The sequence below is a fragment of the Orycteropus afer genome, unplaced genomic scaffold, assembly GCF_000298275.1.
Source record: "Orycteropus afer afer isolate SDZICR_OR568_19922 unplaced genomic scaffold, OryAfe1.0 scaffold00209, whole genome shotgun sequence".
Lineage (NCBI taxonomy): Eukaryota > Metazoa > Chordata > Mammalia > Tubulidentata > Orycteropodidae > Orycteropus > Orycteropus afer.
In genome coordinates this window covers 2,314,063-2,329,422 of record NW_006921796.1, presented here as the reverse complement: position 1 = coordinate 2,329,422, position 15,360 = coordinate 2,314,063, and the positions used below count along the sequence as shown (strand labels likewise).

The 15,360-nt window shown below is 42.5% G+C and overlaps 1 protein-coding gene across 1 annotated transcript in view; it reads left to right on the top strand.

The window, feature by feature from the left end:
* RFX4 (regulatory factor X4) overlaps window positions 1-15,360 on the top strand; it is a 97,067-nt gene that overhangs the window by 49,881 nt on the left and 31,826 nt on the right. Inside the window, exons 8-9 of the mRNA XM_007948235.2 lie at window positions 434-528; window positions 942-1,059. Coding sequence (XP_007946426.1) covers window positions 434-528; window positions 942-1,059 — 213 coding nt within the window. The remainder of the gene's footprint in view (window positions 1-433; window positions 529-941; window positions 1,060-15,360) is intronic.

The following is a 15,360-nucleotide window of genomic DNA, read 5'->3' as shown; positions in this document are numbered from 1 at the left end:
AAAACAAAGTCACTGCCATCGAATCAATTCCAACACATAGCAACCTCCATTGGGTTTCTAAGGCTGTAAATCTTCATGGAAGCAGACTGCTTCATCTTTCTTGCACAGAGCGGCTGGTGTGTTTGAACCACTGGTCTTTTGGTTAGCAGCCAAATGTCTTAACCACCACACCATTGGAGCTCCTTGAGAAAAGGCCAGAGGCTATAAAAAAGACAGGCTAGTTGGGGAATCGCAAGTAATCTGGGGTGGCTAAAGCTTAAAGTGTCTGCAGGAACGGAAGATGAGCCTGGGACTGTAAGTTGGGGCGCATTCTGTAGTCCTGAATACCCTGCTAAGACTTTTGTTCAATATATTTTATTCCTGTGTCCTTTAAGATTTATCGCTGTTTAAAGACAACTGCAGTGACTTGTGTGGGCTTCTCCTCTGTTGACAGTGTATCAGGAGTTTGACCATCTCTTGGAGGAGCAGTCTCCCATCGAGTCCTACATTGAGTGGCTGGATACCATGGTGGACCGATGTGTTGTGAAGGTTGGTAAGACAGAGCTGCAGCCCACCACTCACCTTTGTGCACATGTGGATACCATAGAGCCCCACAGTGAGCTGTGAGAGTGTTCCTCACAGCCATGGAGCCGTAGAGTTCTAATGAGAGGTCTGGTAGTGGTGGTGGGAACCCTGAGAAGGGGGGGGACAGCCATTGGCAGGACTCTGAGTCACCCACTCCTGATTCAACCATATCAGTGTCTCATCTGTTGTGTACACTGGGGCTCTGCTTAATATTTCATTTCTAAAAGTCTATTTAGCCACTAAACATAAAAAGTCAAAAACCATCACTCCATAGCATTCAACTTGGAGACCCATAAGCCCTCCTGTCATTTTTCAAGGAGACAGGAATCAATGAAAGGTTAAATGGGCCACTATTAATACTGTTCACTTTCTTGTAGGTTGCTGCCAAGAGACAAGGGTCCCTGAAGAAAGTGGCCCAGCAGTTCCTCTTGATGTGGTCCTGTTTTGGCACTAGGGTGATCCGGGACATGACCCTGCATAGTGCCCCCAGCTTTGGTAAGGCTACTCCTGTACCCCCACCCCTGCCCCCCCGTCCAATCACATTTTCCCTGAGCTCTGTGAATCAGGCCCCACTTTTCTGAAGTCAGCCAGTCTTACCTGCTGTTTCTGAGACCACCAGGGCATCTCTGAAACACATCTCTTCCAGGGAACACGACACTATTAGGAGTCTCAGGGAGAAAGATGACATTTCATGCTAACGGTTAAATAGATGAATCTGAAAAAATGAGAAGTTTGGACGTGGATAGTACTATTGACTTTAAAGAGCGATAAAAGCAGTGGCTGTGCTTCCCTTTTGCCAGACGTCCCCAGTGACTGCCTCCGTAGGACCAGCTCGTACCATTCCCTAGCTGTGGTCTTCCCAGGACTGGAGCACAGGAAGAAACCCTTATTTGAACATTTGCAAATGGCTTGATTGACACCCCAGTGGTGGGCAGCCTGGGGGAAGTTTTCTGAAGAAAATGTGCCCTTGTCAGTTTCCTAGAAGACAGATTTGCCTTTATTGCCCTTTGTGTTTCCCTGACCTCCTTGGGTTTTCATCCTCTCCAGGACACATCCCCACCCTGAGTCCTTTCTCCTGCTTTTCCACGTAACAAAACTTGAAATCTCTGCCCACGGTGGTGCTCAGAATAGTCTCTGCCAGCTTGGGATGAATGCTGCACCGAGTGTAGGACACGGTTTTCTATTTTTTACTGGAAAGGAATGTGCACTGAGGCCAGGTCACCATTAGCAAAGTGAGGTGGGAACCACAAGGCATCATCCAGGCATCTAAAATCTCCAAACACTCGGGCCTCAATTCGGGAGGCATTTCGGCAAAGGGCTGTTCCTAAATTTTCTGGGTAATTGCTTCAGTTCTCTGTTTTGCTTTGCAAGTAGAGATGTGGTTTCGTTTCTCATTATCTCCAATTAAGCCAATCAGCTCTGGGTTTTTGCTCTGGGTTTAATTTGACACTTTTCCATCTAGCTTTTTATGGTCTTGTCACCATTTTCCAGTCATGCTATACAACGAAGTGAGTATGTGGTGAAACAAAGAAGGTACTATTTTTCTAAACAGCTCTGCCCGTGAAAGACTGTGTTTGCCCGGTCGGAGAAGTGTTTTGTAGTGGATTTCTTTCATGTCCGCCCTGGGCACTTCTCTGAACCTGCCTGCACCCTGGCCACACGTGGAAATTCTTTTTTGAGCTGTGTATGGAAGTGCTCTGGTGACTGCTACCTGGGCAGTGCCATCAGGCATGGGAGTTTGATGACTTCCAGTTAGCACAGTTAGCGTTAGCACATGTTACCTCGCACTCTGGGAAAATCATTCATGCATAACTGCTTTGAGTTAAGTGAATGGTTGGAAAAATTGGAGACTTTTTTCATTGCTTCAAAATCAAAGAATTAACAGTATCACACTCACAATCAATCTGTCTCTCTCTCTCTCTCTCTCTCTCTCACACACACACACACACACACACACACACACACAGAGATTCTTTCCTTGCTTTAGCCATACTCTTCAATTTGCTGATTCTTAAACTGACCACATAGATGACCAAGTAACATTCATTAGGCAGGGAGAGTCATTTGGTTTATGGTATGCTTTGAAATTCATTTTTTTTTCTGAGAACTGGTGAGTCAATGTGATAAAGAAATTCTGGACAGCCGAATGGTTAGGGTTCCATGCATGGGTTAGATTTATTACTAAGAAATCCATCTCCTTAAAACGGATTGATTTCTTTTTGAATGACACACTGTTTTAAGACAGACTGGAAACTCAGGTCAAATGGTAAAGAGAAAGAAAGAGATATTAACCCAATTTCATTTTTACAGTAGTTTGCAGCCCTGAAAGGGTTGAAACAATACCTGTCTCCAAGACCTTTTAGCAAACAATCTGAAATGGTCCTCCTCATCTGACTCATTGTTGAGTTTTGCAGCTTGGGGTGACAGACAAGTTGAAAGAATTTGCGGCGGACAAAAGCTCAGCTCCCCCTTTCCGCCTGTATGTGTCAAAGACACAGTTGGTGGTTGTGTTTGGGTCATGTGTTCCTTGTATGAAAACAGCTAATTAGGAAAAAGAGCCCTCAGTTCCCTGGCCCCCTCCCCCAACCGCAGGGGCCAGCTCTATCTATCTTATAACTCCCACATGATCCTTGGCGCTGTGAATGGATATGAGGTTTGTGTGTTAGCGTAGCAGGCCGACCATAACAATGATCGTGTGGAACATTACAATGATCCCGTGGGGGACTCCATCACCTCTTCCCAGAACGGCCTCTTTCAAAGGTAGTTGACTCCTTTCTTCTCCTTAATTCCTTTTCACTGGAAGAGCCTATGCTGTGAACTAAAGTAGCCAGACTCTCCTTCGTTGTTGCTGCGAGTGGAGGTCTCTAGCAAAATTAGTCAGCAAAGGAAGGCTAGCAGGCAGTGAACTTTCGGTCTTAACAGACCTCAGCACATGAAAGTTTCTATTAAAAGTTTCTATTTTCCGCTGACAGATCTGATTTCAATTCATCTGATACCTAGGTCCCAAGTTAGTGCTTGCATTCTGACCCTTTCACTCTGTTTCCCCAAATGCCTATTTATTTCACTGTTAGGAATGGGTTCAGAAGGCAACATAGCTCCAGGAAGAACTTGTCATAAGATAGTTTGCAAAGCAGGCCACAGTTTGACAGCCGATGGGGCCTGACTGCACACTGTTGCCCACGTTTTCCCTTTTTTACAAGTTTGTTTTGTCGCCTAGCATCAAAGGCTCACCCATTTAGGCAGGGCCTAGGAGGCTATGTGGGCACCAAAGAGCAGCACCAGCCCAAGTGGCCGCTGGGAAGGAGTGATTGCTCTGAGCTCCCCAGCCCTACACATCCTGGACCTCCTCTACGCAGAGCCGGCGAAGCTGCAGGGACTTGATGTCCACAGGCTCATTCAGATCCCCACCTAGCACTTGCTGAAAGTGAAGAAGACTTGAAGCATTTACTGATAAAGATCAAGGAGGATAGCCTTCAGCATGGATGACACCTCAACATCAAGAAAACAAAAATCCTTACCACTAGACCAGTAAGCAACATCACGATAAATGGAGCAAAGATTTAAATTCTTTTACTTGGATTTCATTTTACTTGGTGGCACAATCAATGCCCTTGAAAGCAGCAGTCAAGAAATCAAATGACATATTTCACTGGGCAACCAGCTGCAAAAGACCTCTATAAAGTGTTAAAAAGCAAAATTGTCACCTTGAGCACTAAGGTTTGCCTGACCGAAGCCATGGTATTTTCAGTGACCTCATATCAGCTGGACAATGGATAAAGAAGACAGAAAAAGAACTGATGCCTTTGAATTATGGCGTTGGCAAAGAATACTGAATATACCATGGACAGCCAGAAGAATGAATGAATCTGTCTTGGAAGAAGTACAGCCAGAATGATCCTTAGACGTGAGGGGGGTGAGATTCCTCTCACGTACTTTGGACATGTTATCAGGAGGGATCAATTATGATGACCAAGAAGAAGGAAATCATGTTGATAAAATAGAGGGTCAGCAAAAAAAAAAAAAAAGACCCTCAATAAGATAGACACAGTGGCTGCAACAGTGGGCTCAAGCACAACAATGATTGTGAAGATGGTGTGGGACCGGGCAGGGCAGCATTCTGTTCTGTGGTATAGGGTCACTGTGAGTCCAAATTGACTCACTGGCACCTAACAACATTCCTCTCCCCGCACTCAGGAGAGGGAAAGAAAGGCCTGGTGGTGATCTACTTCTGACAGGTCACAGCCGTGGAAAACCCGACGAAGCACTATTCTATCCGAAACACACAGGGTCACCATGAGTGGGAATCAACTTGACTGGTAACTGTTTTTTTGCAGAGAGCCAGAGAGAAGAGGGACCTTGCCCACAGACTCAGAGCTAAGTGGCAGAACAAGCTCAACCCAAATCCTCCCATGTTAAGGCCTGTGTGCTTTCTGCTATGCTACACTGCAACCACCTCTTTCTCCCTTTCTTCCACTATTCAGTTGCCATCGAGTTGATTCCGACTCATGGTGACCCCATGTGTGTCACAGAACTGTGCTTCACAGGGTTTTCAATGGCTGATTTTTTTTTTTTTTTTTAATAAATTGCCAAGCCTTTCTTCCAAAGTGCCTCGGGGTAGACTAGAACCACCGACCTTTTGGCTAGCAGTCAAGCAGGTTAACCATTTACACCACTCAGGGGCAATAATAATAATAACAACAAAATAATAATAACAACATTTGTTGTAGCCCTATCTACATGCTAGATGTTTTATCAGGCACTTTCTCAATTAATTCTTACAACAACACTATGAGGTCCACGTTACTGCCCTCAATACAACAGATGAAGAAGCCAAAGGAGACTTGCCTACAATTGTTGTTGTTGTTATGTGCCGTGGAGTGGGTCCCAACTCATAGCTACCCCTCCTTGGGTTTCCAAGGTGGTATCTCTACGGAAGTAGATTGCCCAACCCTCCTTCTGAGGAGTGGCTGGTGGGTTTGAACCGTCAACCTTCTGGTTAGCAGTCACATGCCTTAGGCACTATGCTACCAGAGCTCCTTGCCTACAATTATACACAGTAATGAAGTGAAAGCAGGATACTAATTATTATAACAAATATTTAGGAAGCACATACTACCATTTAATTTTCACATTAACTCTGCAAGGTAGGTATTAATAGGTACCCTTTAGGAACTCTGCTGGCATAGTACCTAAGGCATTTGACTGTTAACCAGAAGGCTGGAGGTTCAAACCCACCCGCCACTCTTCGGAAGGAAGACTAGAAAATCTACTTCTGTAGAGATGCCTCCTCAGAAACCAAAGGAGGGGTCGCTATGAGTCGAATCAATTTGATGGCAGTGAGTTTTTTTTTTTTTTTTCATTTAAAAAATACAGTTGCTGTCAAATTAATTCTGCTCATGATGACTCGTGTGTGCAGAGTAGATGTGGGGTTGACAAAGCTTTCTTTATTCTTTATTTCATTTTGCTGTTGTTGAGAATATACACAGCAAAGCATACACCAATTCAAACATTTCCACATGCACAATTCAGTGACTCTGATGACATTCCGTGAGTTGTGCATCCATTCGCACCTCCCTTTTCTGAGTTGTTCCTCCCCCATTAACATAAACTCACTGCCCCCTAAAGTAATAGTAGTACCTTGTTCCTTGTTGTTGTTAGATGCCTAGTAGCTCTTGACTCATAGTGACTTCATGTGATGGAGTGGAACTTCCCCATAGTGAACTGCCCCATAGTGAACGGCTATAATCTTCATGAGAACTGATCTCCAGTTCTTTCTCCCACTGGGTGGGTTCAAGCCACCAACATTTTGGTTGGCAACCAAGCGCTTAATTGTTGCACCACCAAGGCTCCTTTTTACAGAGTTGGAAACTGAGCAGGCATGAAGTTCCATGCCCAAGATCAACAGGGCAAGTGACAGAGCTCTGTTTAAAAATCAAATGTGCCCAATCACAAAACACTTTTTCTATTACCACAATGAAAACAAATACCATGGCTCAGAATCATGGCACAAAAGGGCTAGACAAATTTGCCTAATCCACATTGATGGCTTTTTAAAAAATACATTTAAATATATATATATATATATATATATATATATATATATAATAAAACCAAAAAAACCAAACACACTGCCATTGAGTTGGATCTGACTCATAGCAACCCCTCCTTGGGTTTTCGAGGCGGTATCGCTACGGAAGTAGATTTCCCAACCTTCCTTCGGAGGAATGGCTGGTGGGTTTGAACCGGCAGCCTTCTGGTTAGTAGTCTAATGCCTTAGGCACTACACCACCAGAGCTCCTATATATAAGATATTTATTTACTTATTTAAAAAAATTTTTTTGAATGGAGAGAACAATGATTAGACTATCATCAGTAATAATAGATGCCAGAAGACAATGGAGTTATACGTTTTAGGAATTGAGAAGAAGGAACTGTCAACTATTATTCAATCAAGAATGAGGACAAACTAAAGACATTTTCAGTTATTACAGAATTTGATACCCACTGATAATCATTTTTAAAAAACAAAACAAAACAAAAGACTGTTAAAAGATGCATTTCAGCAAGAGGAAAAATAAAACTAGAGCTAAGGCTGGGAATACAAGAAGCAACAATGTTCTAGCTCCTATCACTGTGTAACACATTACCCCATATGGATTCTGTGGGTCAGGGATTTGGGTAAGGCACAGCAGGGATGGGTTGTCTCTTATCTGGAACCTCCAATGGGAAAGCTCAAAGGCTGGGAGTGAGTAGGTCGACGGCTAAGGGCAAGAATCAACTGAAGACTTCTTCACCCAAATGCCTGGTGCCTGCCTGGGATGACCCTAAGACCAGGCACCCAACCAGGTTGCCTACATATGGCCTCTCCATGTGGCTAGGTTTCCTCACAGCATGATGATCTCAGAATAGATGAATTTCTCGCTTGGCAGCTCAGGGCTCCACTTGCAAGTGTTCCAAGAGGAAAGCCACATGGCTTTTTGTTATGGATTGAATTCTGTCCCCAAAAATGTGTTGTAAACCCTAACCACTGGTGGCTCAGTGGTTAAAGTTCTTGGCTGCTAACCAAAACGTTGGTGGTTCAAGGCCACTACTGTTCTGCAGGAGAAAGATGTGGCAGTCTGCTTCTGTAAAGATTGCAGCCTTGGAAACCCTATGGGGCAGTTCTACATGGTCCTAGAAGTTTGCTATGAGTCAGGATGGACTGCATGGCAGTGGGTTTGGTTTTGATTCCTGTGGTTATAATCCCATTTGAGAAAGTGTTGTGGCAGGATTAGTGTAGGGTGTTGTGATAGTTAAGATTATGTGTCAACTTGACTGGGCTTGGGAGCTCTGGCAGTATAGTGCCTAAGGCATCTGACTGCTAAGCAGAAGCCTGGCAGTTCAAACCCACCAGCCATTCCTCAGAAGGAAAATTGGGCAATCTACTTCTGTAGAGATACGGGCTCAGAAATACACGGAGGGCTCACTCTGAGTCAAATGGACTAATGGCAATGAATTTGGTTTTTCTTTTTTTTTTTTTTTAATCCTGCATTTGGCTGAGTCTTCATCTCAATCTCTTGCCATGTTGCCCACCAATCTTGGGACTCTTAATGGACTTGAATTAGTGGCCTGCCATGTTGCTTGATAATTTGGAGACTGTGTCATTTTACTCGTTGACCTTGGGTTTGTCAGCCTCAGTAGTCAGCAGCTGCTTGAGTTAAGAGATGTCTCCAGTCCCAGTGAGCTGGGAGCAAGAGGCAGAGCTAAAGCCCAAGGTCAAGGGGCCTTCAACCAACCCCTAGAGCTGGCACTCTGAACTCGGACTTCTAGCCTAAACTGTAAGAGAATAAATTTAAGCCATCCATTTGTGGTATTTCTGTTAGAGCTACACTAGAGAACCGAAACAAGTGTGTCTTGAGTTAATCTCTTTTGAGATATGAAAGAGATTAAACAAGTGAGCAGAGGAGAATGGGGAAGACAGATGCCAAGCCACACGGGGATCTTCAAGGAAGCAAATGCTGAAGAAACCAGGCTCTTCCTCCAGAGCTGACCAAGAGAGAGAGCCAGCACCTCAATTTGGACTTTTAGCCTCCTGAACTGTGAGAAAGTAAATCTGTTCCTGTTAAAGCCATCTAATTGTGGTATTTCTCTTACACCAACACTAAATAACTAAGAATTTGGTGGGGTGCTCCTCTAACAGCATCTAAGATGAGCAGTCTGGGAACTGGGTAACAGGTACAGGCTAGAAGAGTCTGTGCAGTGGTTAAGGCATCTGGCTGCTAAACAAAAGGTTGGTCATTTGACCTACAGAGGAAAGATGAGGCAATCTGCTTCCATAAAAATTCACCGCCTTGGAAACCCTACAGGGCAGTTCTACTCCATCGTATAGGGCTGCTATGAGCCAGAATTGATTTGATGGCAGTAGGTTTTTTCTTTTGTTTTGTTTTGTTTTCTTCAATTTCTTTCAGAAGAGTTTTTTTTGTTTTTTGTTTTTTTAATTGTGATTTGGGTGAAAATTGACAGAGCAAATTCATGTTCCATACAGCAGTTCACATACACTTTGTCTCATTACATTGACCACAATTCACCACAATACAACAGCTCCCCTCCCACTTCTTCCCGACAGTCACCTGTACCGTGGGTCCATCCCTCCATGCACTCCTGTCCCCTGAGCTGTCTTCCTGTGCATAAACAGCCCTTCTTTCTCCCATGATTGTTCTCTCCAAGGAATGTATCTACCTCAGGTAAATGTTCACCTCATACACCTGTCTTTTGTCTGGCTGGAAGCCACAGGTGTGGGTTCAATTCCAGACCTGAAGGGCAGCTAGAGGCCATAGTCTCAGTGGTTCCACCAGGCTCTATCAGACCAGCCAACCTGGTCCCCCCCCTTTTTTTTCCAAATGATTTTGAGTTTTGTTCCACATTTTTCTTCCTCTCTATCCAGGATCTCCTACATAGATCCCCCCTCTGAGTGGTTGACAGTGGTAGCCAGTCACCATCTAGTTCTTCTGGTCTCATAGTCATATAGGCTGCAGATGACATGGTGTACCAGTTGCTAGGACTAATTCTTTCCATGAATCTTTGGTTTTCTTTATTCTTTTTTGCTCTGGATGAGGAGAGACCCATTGTTGCAACTAGATGGCTGCTTGCAAGCTTTTTTTAAAAAAAAATTTTTTTTTATTGTGATTTGGGTGAAAATTTACTGAGCAAATACACTTTCCATACAGCAGATCACATACACTTTGTCTCATGACATCATTGACCACAGTTTAGCACAATGCAATATCTCCTCTCCCACTTCCTCCCGATAGCTACCGCTTCCCTGTGTCCATCCCTCTATGCACTCCTACCCCCTGAGCTGTCTCCCTGTGCCTGAGCAGCCCTTCTTTCTCTCTTGCTTGTTCTCTCCAAGAAGTGTATCTACCTCAAGTAAATGCTCAACTAGTATGCCTGTCTATTGCTTGGCTGGAAGCCACAGGTGTGCGTTCAATTCCAGACCTGAAGGGCAGCTAGGGGCCATAGTCTCAGTGGTTCCACCAGGCTCCATCGGGCCAGCAAACCTGTTCCCTGTTTTTTTTTTTTTTTTCCCCAAATGATTTTGAGTTTTGTTCCACATTGTTCCCCCTGTCTATCCAGGATCTCCTACAAAGATCCTCTTCCAAGTGGTTGACAGTAGTAGCCGAGCACCATCTATTTCTTCTGGTCTCATAGTCATATAGGCTGCAGATCGGATGGTGTACCAGTCGCTAGGACTGATTGTTTCCATGAATTTTTGGTTTTCTTCATTCTTCTTGGCTCTGGACGAAGAGAAACCCATCGTTGCATCTAGATGGCAGCTTGCACGCTTTTAAGATCTCAGTTGCTACTCGCCACAGTAGAAGGTGGAACAATGATTTGTGTAGTATGTTATGCCAGTTGAGCTTGATGTCCTCTGCGACTATGGTCCTGAGCCCACAGGTTCAACTACTCGGTCCCTCTGGATAGCTGGCTGTGACCAAGCAGTAACTACAACCTTGTGATGGCAGTAGGTTTTTAAAAGTAAAAACCTAGATTGTCTTGAAGAGACTATTGGTAGACTTGTGGACATCAAAGGCAATTCTGGTGAGAACTCAAAAGGAAGCAAGGAAAGCTACAGAGAACACCTCTATTGTCTTAGAGAATATGCACAGCACCTGCAACAAAGTGTTGCTACAGATGTGGACATTAAATGTATTTCTGGTGAAGCTTTAAGAGAAAATGATGAACGTGTGACTGGAAAAGCAAAGGACCATGAACAGTAAAAACATTTTGTAGGTGAAGGAGAACAAGGTGTAGGAATTTGCTTACCTGATATTCAGGTGTATTATAAAGTCATTGAGAGTGTGGTGCTCTGACAGTGTTAGTGCAGAAACACGCCAGAGATGCCCAAGACAGATGAACATGAAACTTGTCTTTACTTCATCAGGTCCTTCTTTCCTTGTCTATAAAACAAGGGGGTTGTGGATGATTTATATGGAGAGAAACATTAAAAATCAGTGGGGAAAGGATTCAGAGAATAGTTTAGGGACAAACATTTTTGGGAAAATAAGATAAAATTAGATCCCTCCCCAACAATTTCTTAAAATAAACATCTAAATGCCAAAAAGAGAAGACAATATTTTGGAAAAAAAATATATATATATATGGAGAGATACCTTTATGACCTTGGAATAGGAAATCATTTTTTTAAAAAGTCACAAAAAAAGGTAAATCATAATGAAAATATGGCCAAAATTGGCTACATTAAGACTCTAAGCTTCCATTTACCAAGTATGCTATAAACAAAGTGAAAACAAAACAAAAAGCCATATAAAGGGGGGCAGGGCATAACTAACAAATGATTAACATTCAAGATATAAACTCCTTTAAATACATTTTAAAAAGAAAAATAGCCCAATAGGAAAATATGTGGACAAAGATTATGACACAGGCAATGCACAGAAATGCAAATTCAAAAGGGCAATAATCGTATAAAAAGATGTCACCTGTCTAGTAATTATGGACATGCAAATGGAAAAGACAGTAACATTTCACAGCCTTTGGACTGGCAAACAGAAAATGCCACTCACTACCAGTTGGTAATAATTTTGGGGAGCAGTATGGCAACATCTCATAAAATGGAAGATGCAGGTGCTCTTTTTTTTTTTTTAATTGTGCTTTAGGTGCAAGTTTACAGAGCAGAGTTTGTTTTACATTCAACATTTCGTGTACATTTAGTTTAACTTCCCATTTACCATCCCCAATCCTAACCCAAGATGCATGTGTTCTTGGACCCAGCAACTGCACTCAGGCATTCCAATTCAGGACACACTTAGAAAAATATTCAATACAGCTGCTTTCTTACAGTGAAAAACTGTAAACAACCTAAATACCATCAACAGGAGAATGGGTAAATAAATTTGTGGTTTATTCAAACAATGGCCAATACAATTAATGAACTAGAACCACGTGTGTCATTGTGAATACATCTAAAATGAAAGTGTCAAAGCAAGTTGTAGAGTAACATGTAAAGTATGACACAATTTGTATCAAAATTGAAAACAGAAAAAAAAAAGTATGAAAGAAGATGGCTGTCAAGTCAGTTCTGACTCATGGTAATACCATGTGGTTCACAGCATAACTGTGCTCCACAGTTTTCAGTGGCTGAGTTTTAGTAAGTAGAGTGTCAGGCCTTTCATCTGAGGTGCTTCTCGGTGAACTTGAACTTCCAACCTTTCAGTTAGGAGCCAAGTGCATGAAGCTTGTGAACAATGCATACCAAATTCAAGACTTTGATTACACTGGGGATGAAGACAAGGAAGTAGAGGAACAGAATTAAGGAAAGGAACACAAGACATGAGGGACTTCATGTTGATCCTTGGGTATTATTTTTTTTCTTGTTGTTTAATATTTCATTTAAATATAGTAAAACATTAAGATTTTATAAAGTTGGGTGGTGAGTACACTGGTGTTCATTTGTAAATTCTGTATGCTTTTCTATAAGTTTGAAATTTTTCCTAAGAATAAAGAAATGCTTTGATTCTACACAATGCAATCACTGTGTTGACACGCAACAACAACAACAACAACATCTTTTGTCTCTTTTAATACCTTTTTTTATAACAGGCTCTGATGCTCACTAGCTCTGTGACTTTAGGCAAGTTACTTAAACTCTCTGAGCCTTCAATTCCCCCTATTGTTGTTAGGTGCCGTTGAGTTGTTTCTGACTCATAGCGACCCTATGTACAGCTGAACAAAACACTGCCTGGTCCTGTGCCAGCTCCACGACCCCTGCTATACCTGAGCCCATCATTGCTGCCACTGTGTCAATCTATCGCATTAAGGGCCTTCCCCTTTCTCATTGATCCTCCACTTTACCAAGCATGATATCCTTCTCCAGGGAATGGTCCCTTCTTATAACATGACCAAAGTAGGTGAGACGAAGTCTGGCCATTCTTGCTTCCAAGGAGAATTCCAGCTGCACTTCATCCAGGACAGATTTATTAGTTCTTTTAGCAGTCCATGGTACTTTCAGCATTCTTAGCCAACACCACAACTCAAAAGCATCAACTCTTGTTCAGTCTTCCTTATTCATTGTCCAGCTCTCACATGCATATAAGGCGATTGAAAATACCATGGTTTGTGTAAAGTGCACCTTAGTCTACAAGGAGGTATCTTTGCTCTTCAGCACTTGAAAGAGGTCCTTTGCAGTCGATTTGCCCAGTGCTATGTCCTCTGATATTCTGACTGCTGCTTCCATTGGTGTTGATTGTAGAACCAACTAATATGAAGTCTTTGACAACTTCAATCTTTTTTCCATTTATCGTGATGCTGCTTATTGGTCCAGTTGTGAAGATTTTTGTTTTCTTTATATTGAGGTGTAATCCATACTGAAGACTGTAGTCTTCACTCATCATCAGTAAGTGCTTCAAGTCATCCTCACTTTCAGCAAGCAAAGTTGTCTCTTCAGTGTATCACAGGTTGCTAATGAGTCTTCCTCATCATGTTAGTCGAAGATAGTAATAATACTACCTTGATTATATGTATAGCATTTGTAGTGCAAACTTTTCAGTAGCTGATGCCTGCTCATTCTGTTTGTTCATTTAACAAATACTCACTGAGCCTCTACTGTGCTCCTGGCACCCTTCTAGTCACCCAGGAATACAGCAGTGAACAAGACATAAAACTTCCTGCTCTTAGGTAGTTTACATTCTAGTGGAATGAGGCACACAGTAAGATACATAACTTAAATATATCATATAACCCACTGCCACCGAGTCCATTCTGGCTCATAGTGACCCCTAGAGGGTTTCCAAGGCTGTAAATGTTTATGCAAGCATGCTCCCTCACCTGTCTCCCATGGAACAGCTGGTGGGTTCAAATCACTGACCTTTTAGTTAGCAGCCCAATACCTTAACCACAGCACAAATAGAGCTCCTCATAAAAATATATTGTATAGTAGAGTGTAAGTGCCAAGGAGAGAAATCCAACAGCGATGGTAGTTATAATTGCCTCTCTCCTCATGTCTTTGATGTCTCTCTTTTTCTTATGAGTTTTCTTTATCTCCTTTTATGTTTTCCTGTCTTCTTCTATTTGCACTGCTCCCATGGCCGTGACCCCCTGGCATTGAACTGCCTGTTGCCCAATCACTGTAATGACAGATTTCTGAGTAATGTGGATTCTGCAGCTTTTGTGGTGTCAGACTGAGCTTTACGTACTCAGAGCACTTGGCACAGTAGTAGGCAGGTTGCAGTACTTCTCCAAACTCTTGTTGCTCAAGGGCTGACTGGAAATTAAAGAGATGAGTTTCATAACTGATTACAGTCATTAATGAAGTGCTGAAGCCCAACATCAACACTTTCCCTAGAGTCCCAGCTCTGAGGCTTTCTAAAGTGTGGTCTTCGGCAAATTTCTTCACCTCTTCCAATCCTTGTTTACTCGTCTATAAAATAAGATTACAGAGATGGTTTTCAAGGTGTTTGCCTGTACTAAAACTACTGGTCCATATCATGTAGGGTTTTCCATTCTAATTCATTCCTTAGTGTGTTTCTTGCATTTCTCCTTCTATCCTTGTTGACTTAACTCCTTATCTCAGCAAATATTTCATTTTGGGTATCTTTCCCTTTAACTATTTGATGCCATATTTTGACTTCTTTGACTTTAACTCGATATACAAAATGGTCATTTCATAGGATCTTAGAACATTAGTTGCAAAAAGGACTTTAAAGATAATAACAATTTCTTTACTGTTGTTGTTAGGTGCTGTCGAATTGGCTCTGACTCATAGTGATGTTATGTACAACAGAATGAAACACTGGCCAGTACAACACCATCCTCACAGTCTTTGCTATGTTTGAGCCCATTGTTGCGGCGACTGTGTCCATCCATCTCACTGAGGGTCTTCGCCTGTTTTGATCACCCTCTACTTTACCAAGCATGATGTCCTCCTCCAGGGACTGGTCCCTTCTGATAACACGAACCAAGTATGAGAGATGAAGTCTGGCCATTCTTGCTTCTAAGGAACATTCCAGTTGTGCTTCTTCCAGGACAGAGTTGTTCATTCTTCTGACAATTCATGGTATTTTCAGTATTCTTCACCAACACCACAATGGCAATGCATCAATTCTTCTTCGATCTTCCTTATTCATTGTCCAGCTTTTACATGCATATGAGACTATTGAAAATACCATGACTTGGATCAGGCACACCTTAGCCTTCAAAGTGACACCTTTGCTCATTAACATTTTAAAGAGGTCTTTTGCAGCAGATCTGCCCAGTGCAATACATCATCTGATTTCTTGACTGCTGCTTCCATGAGCA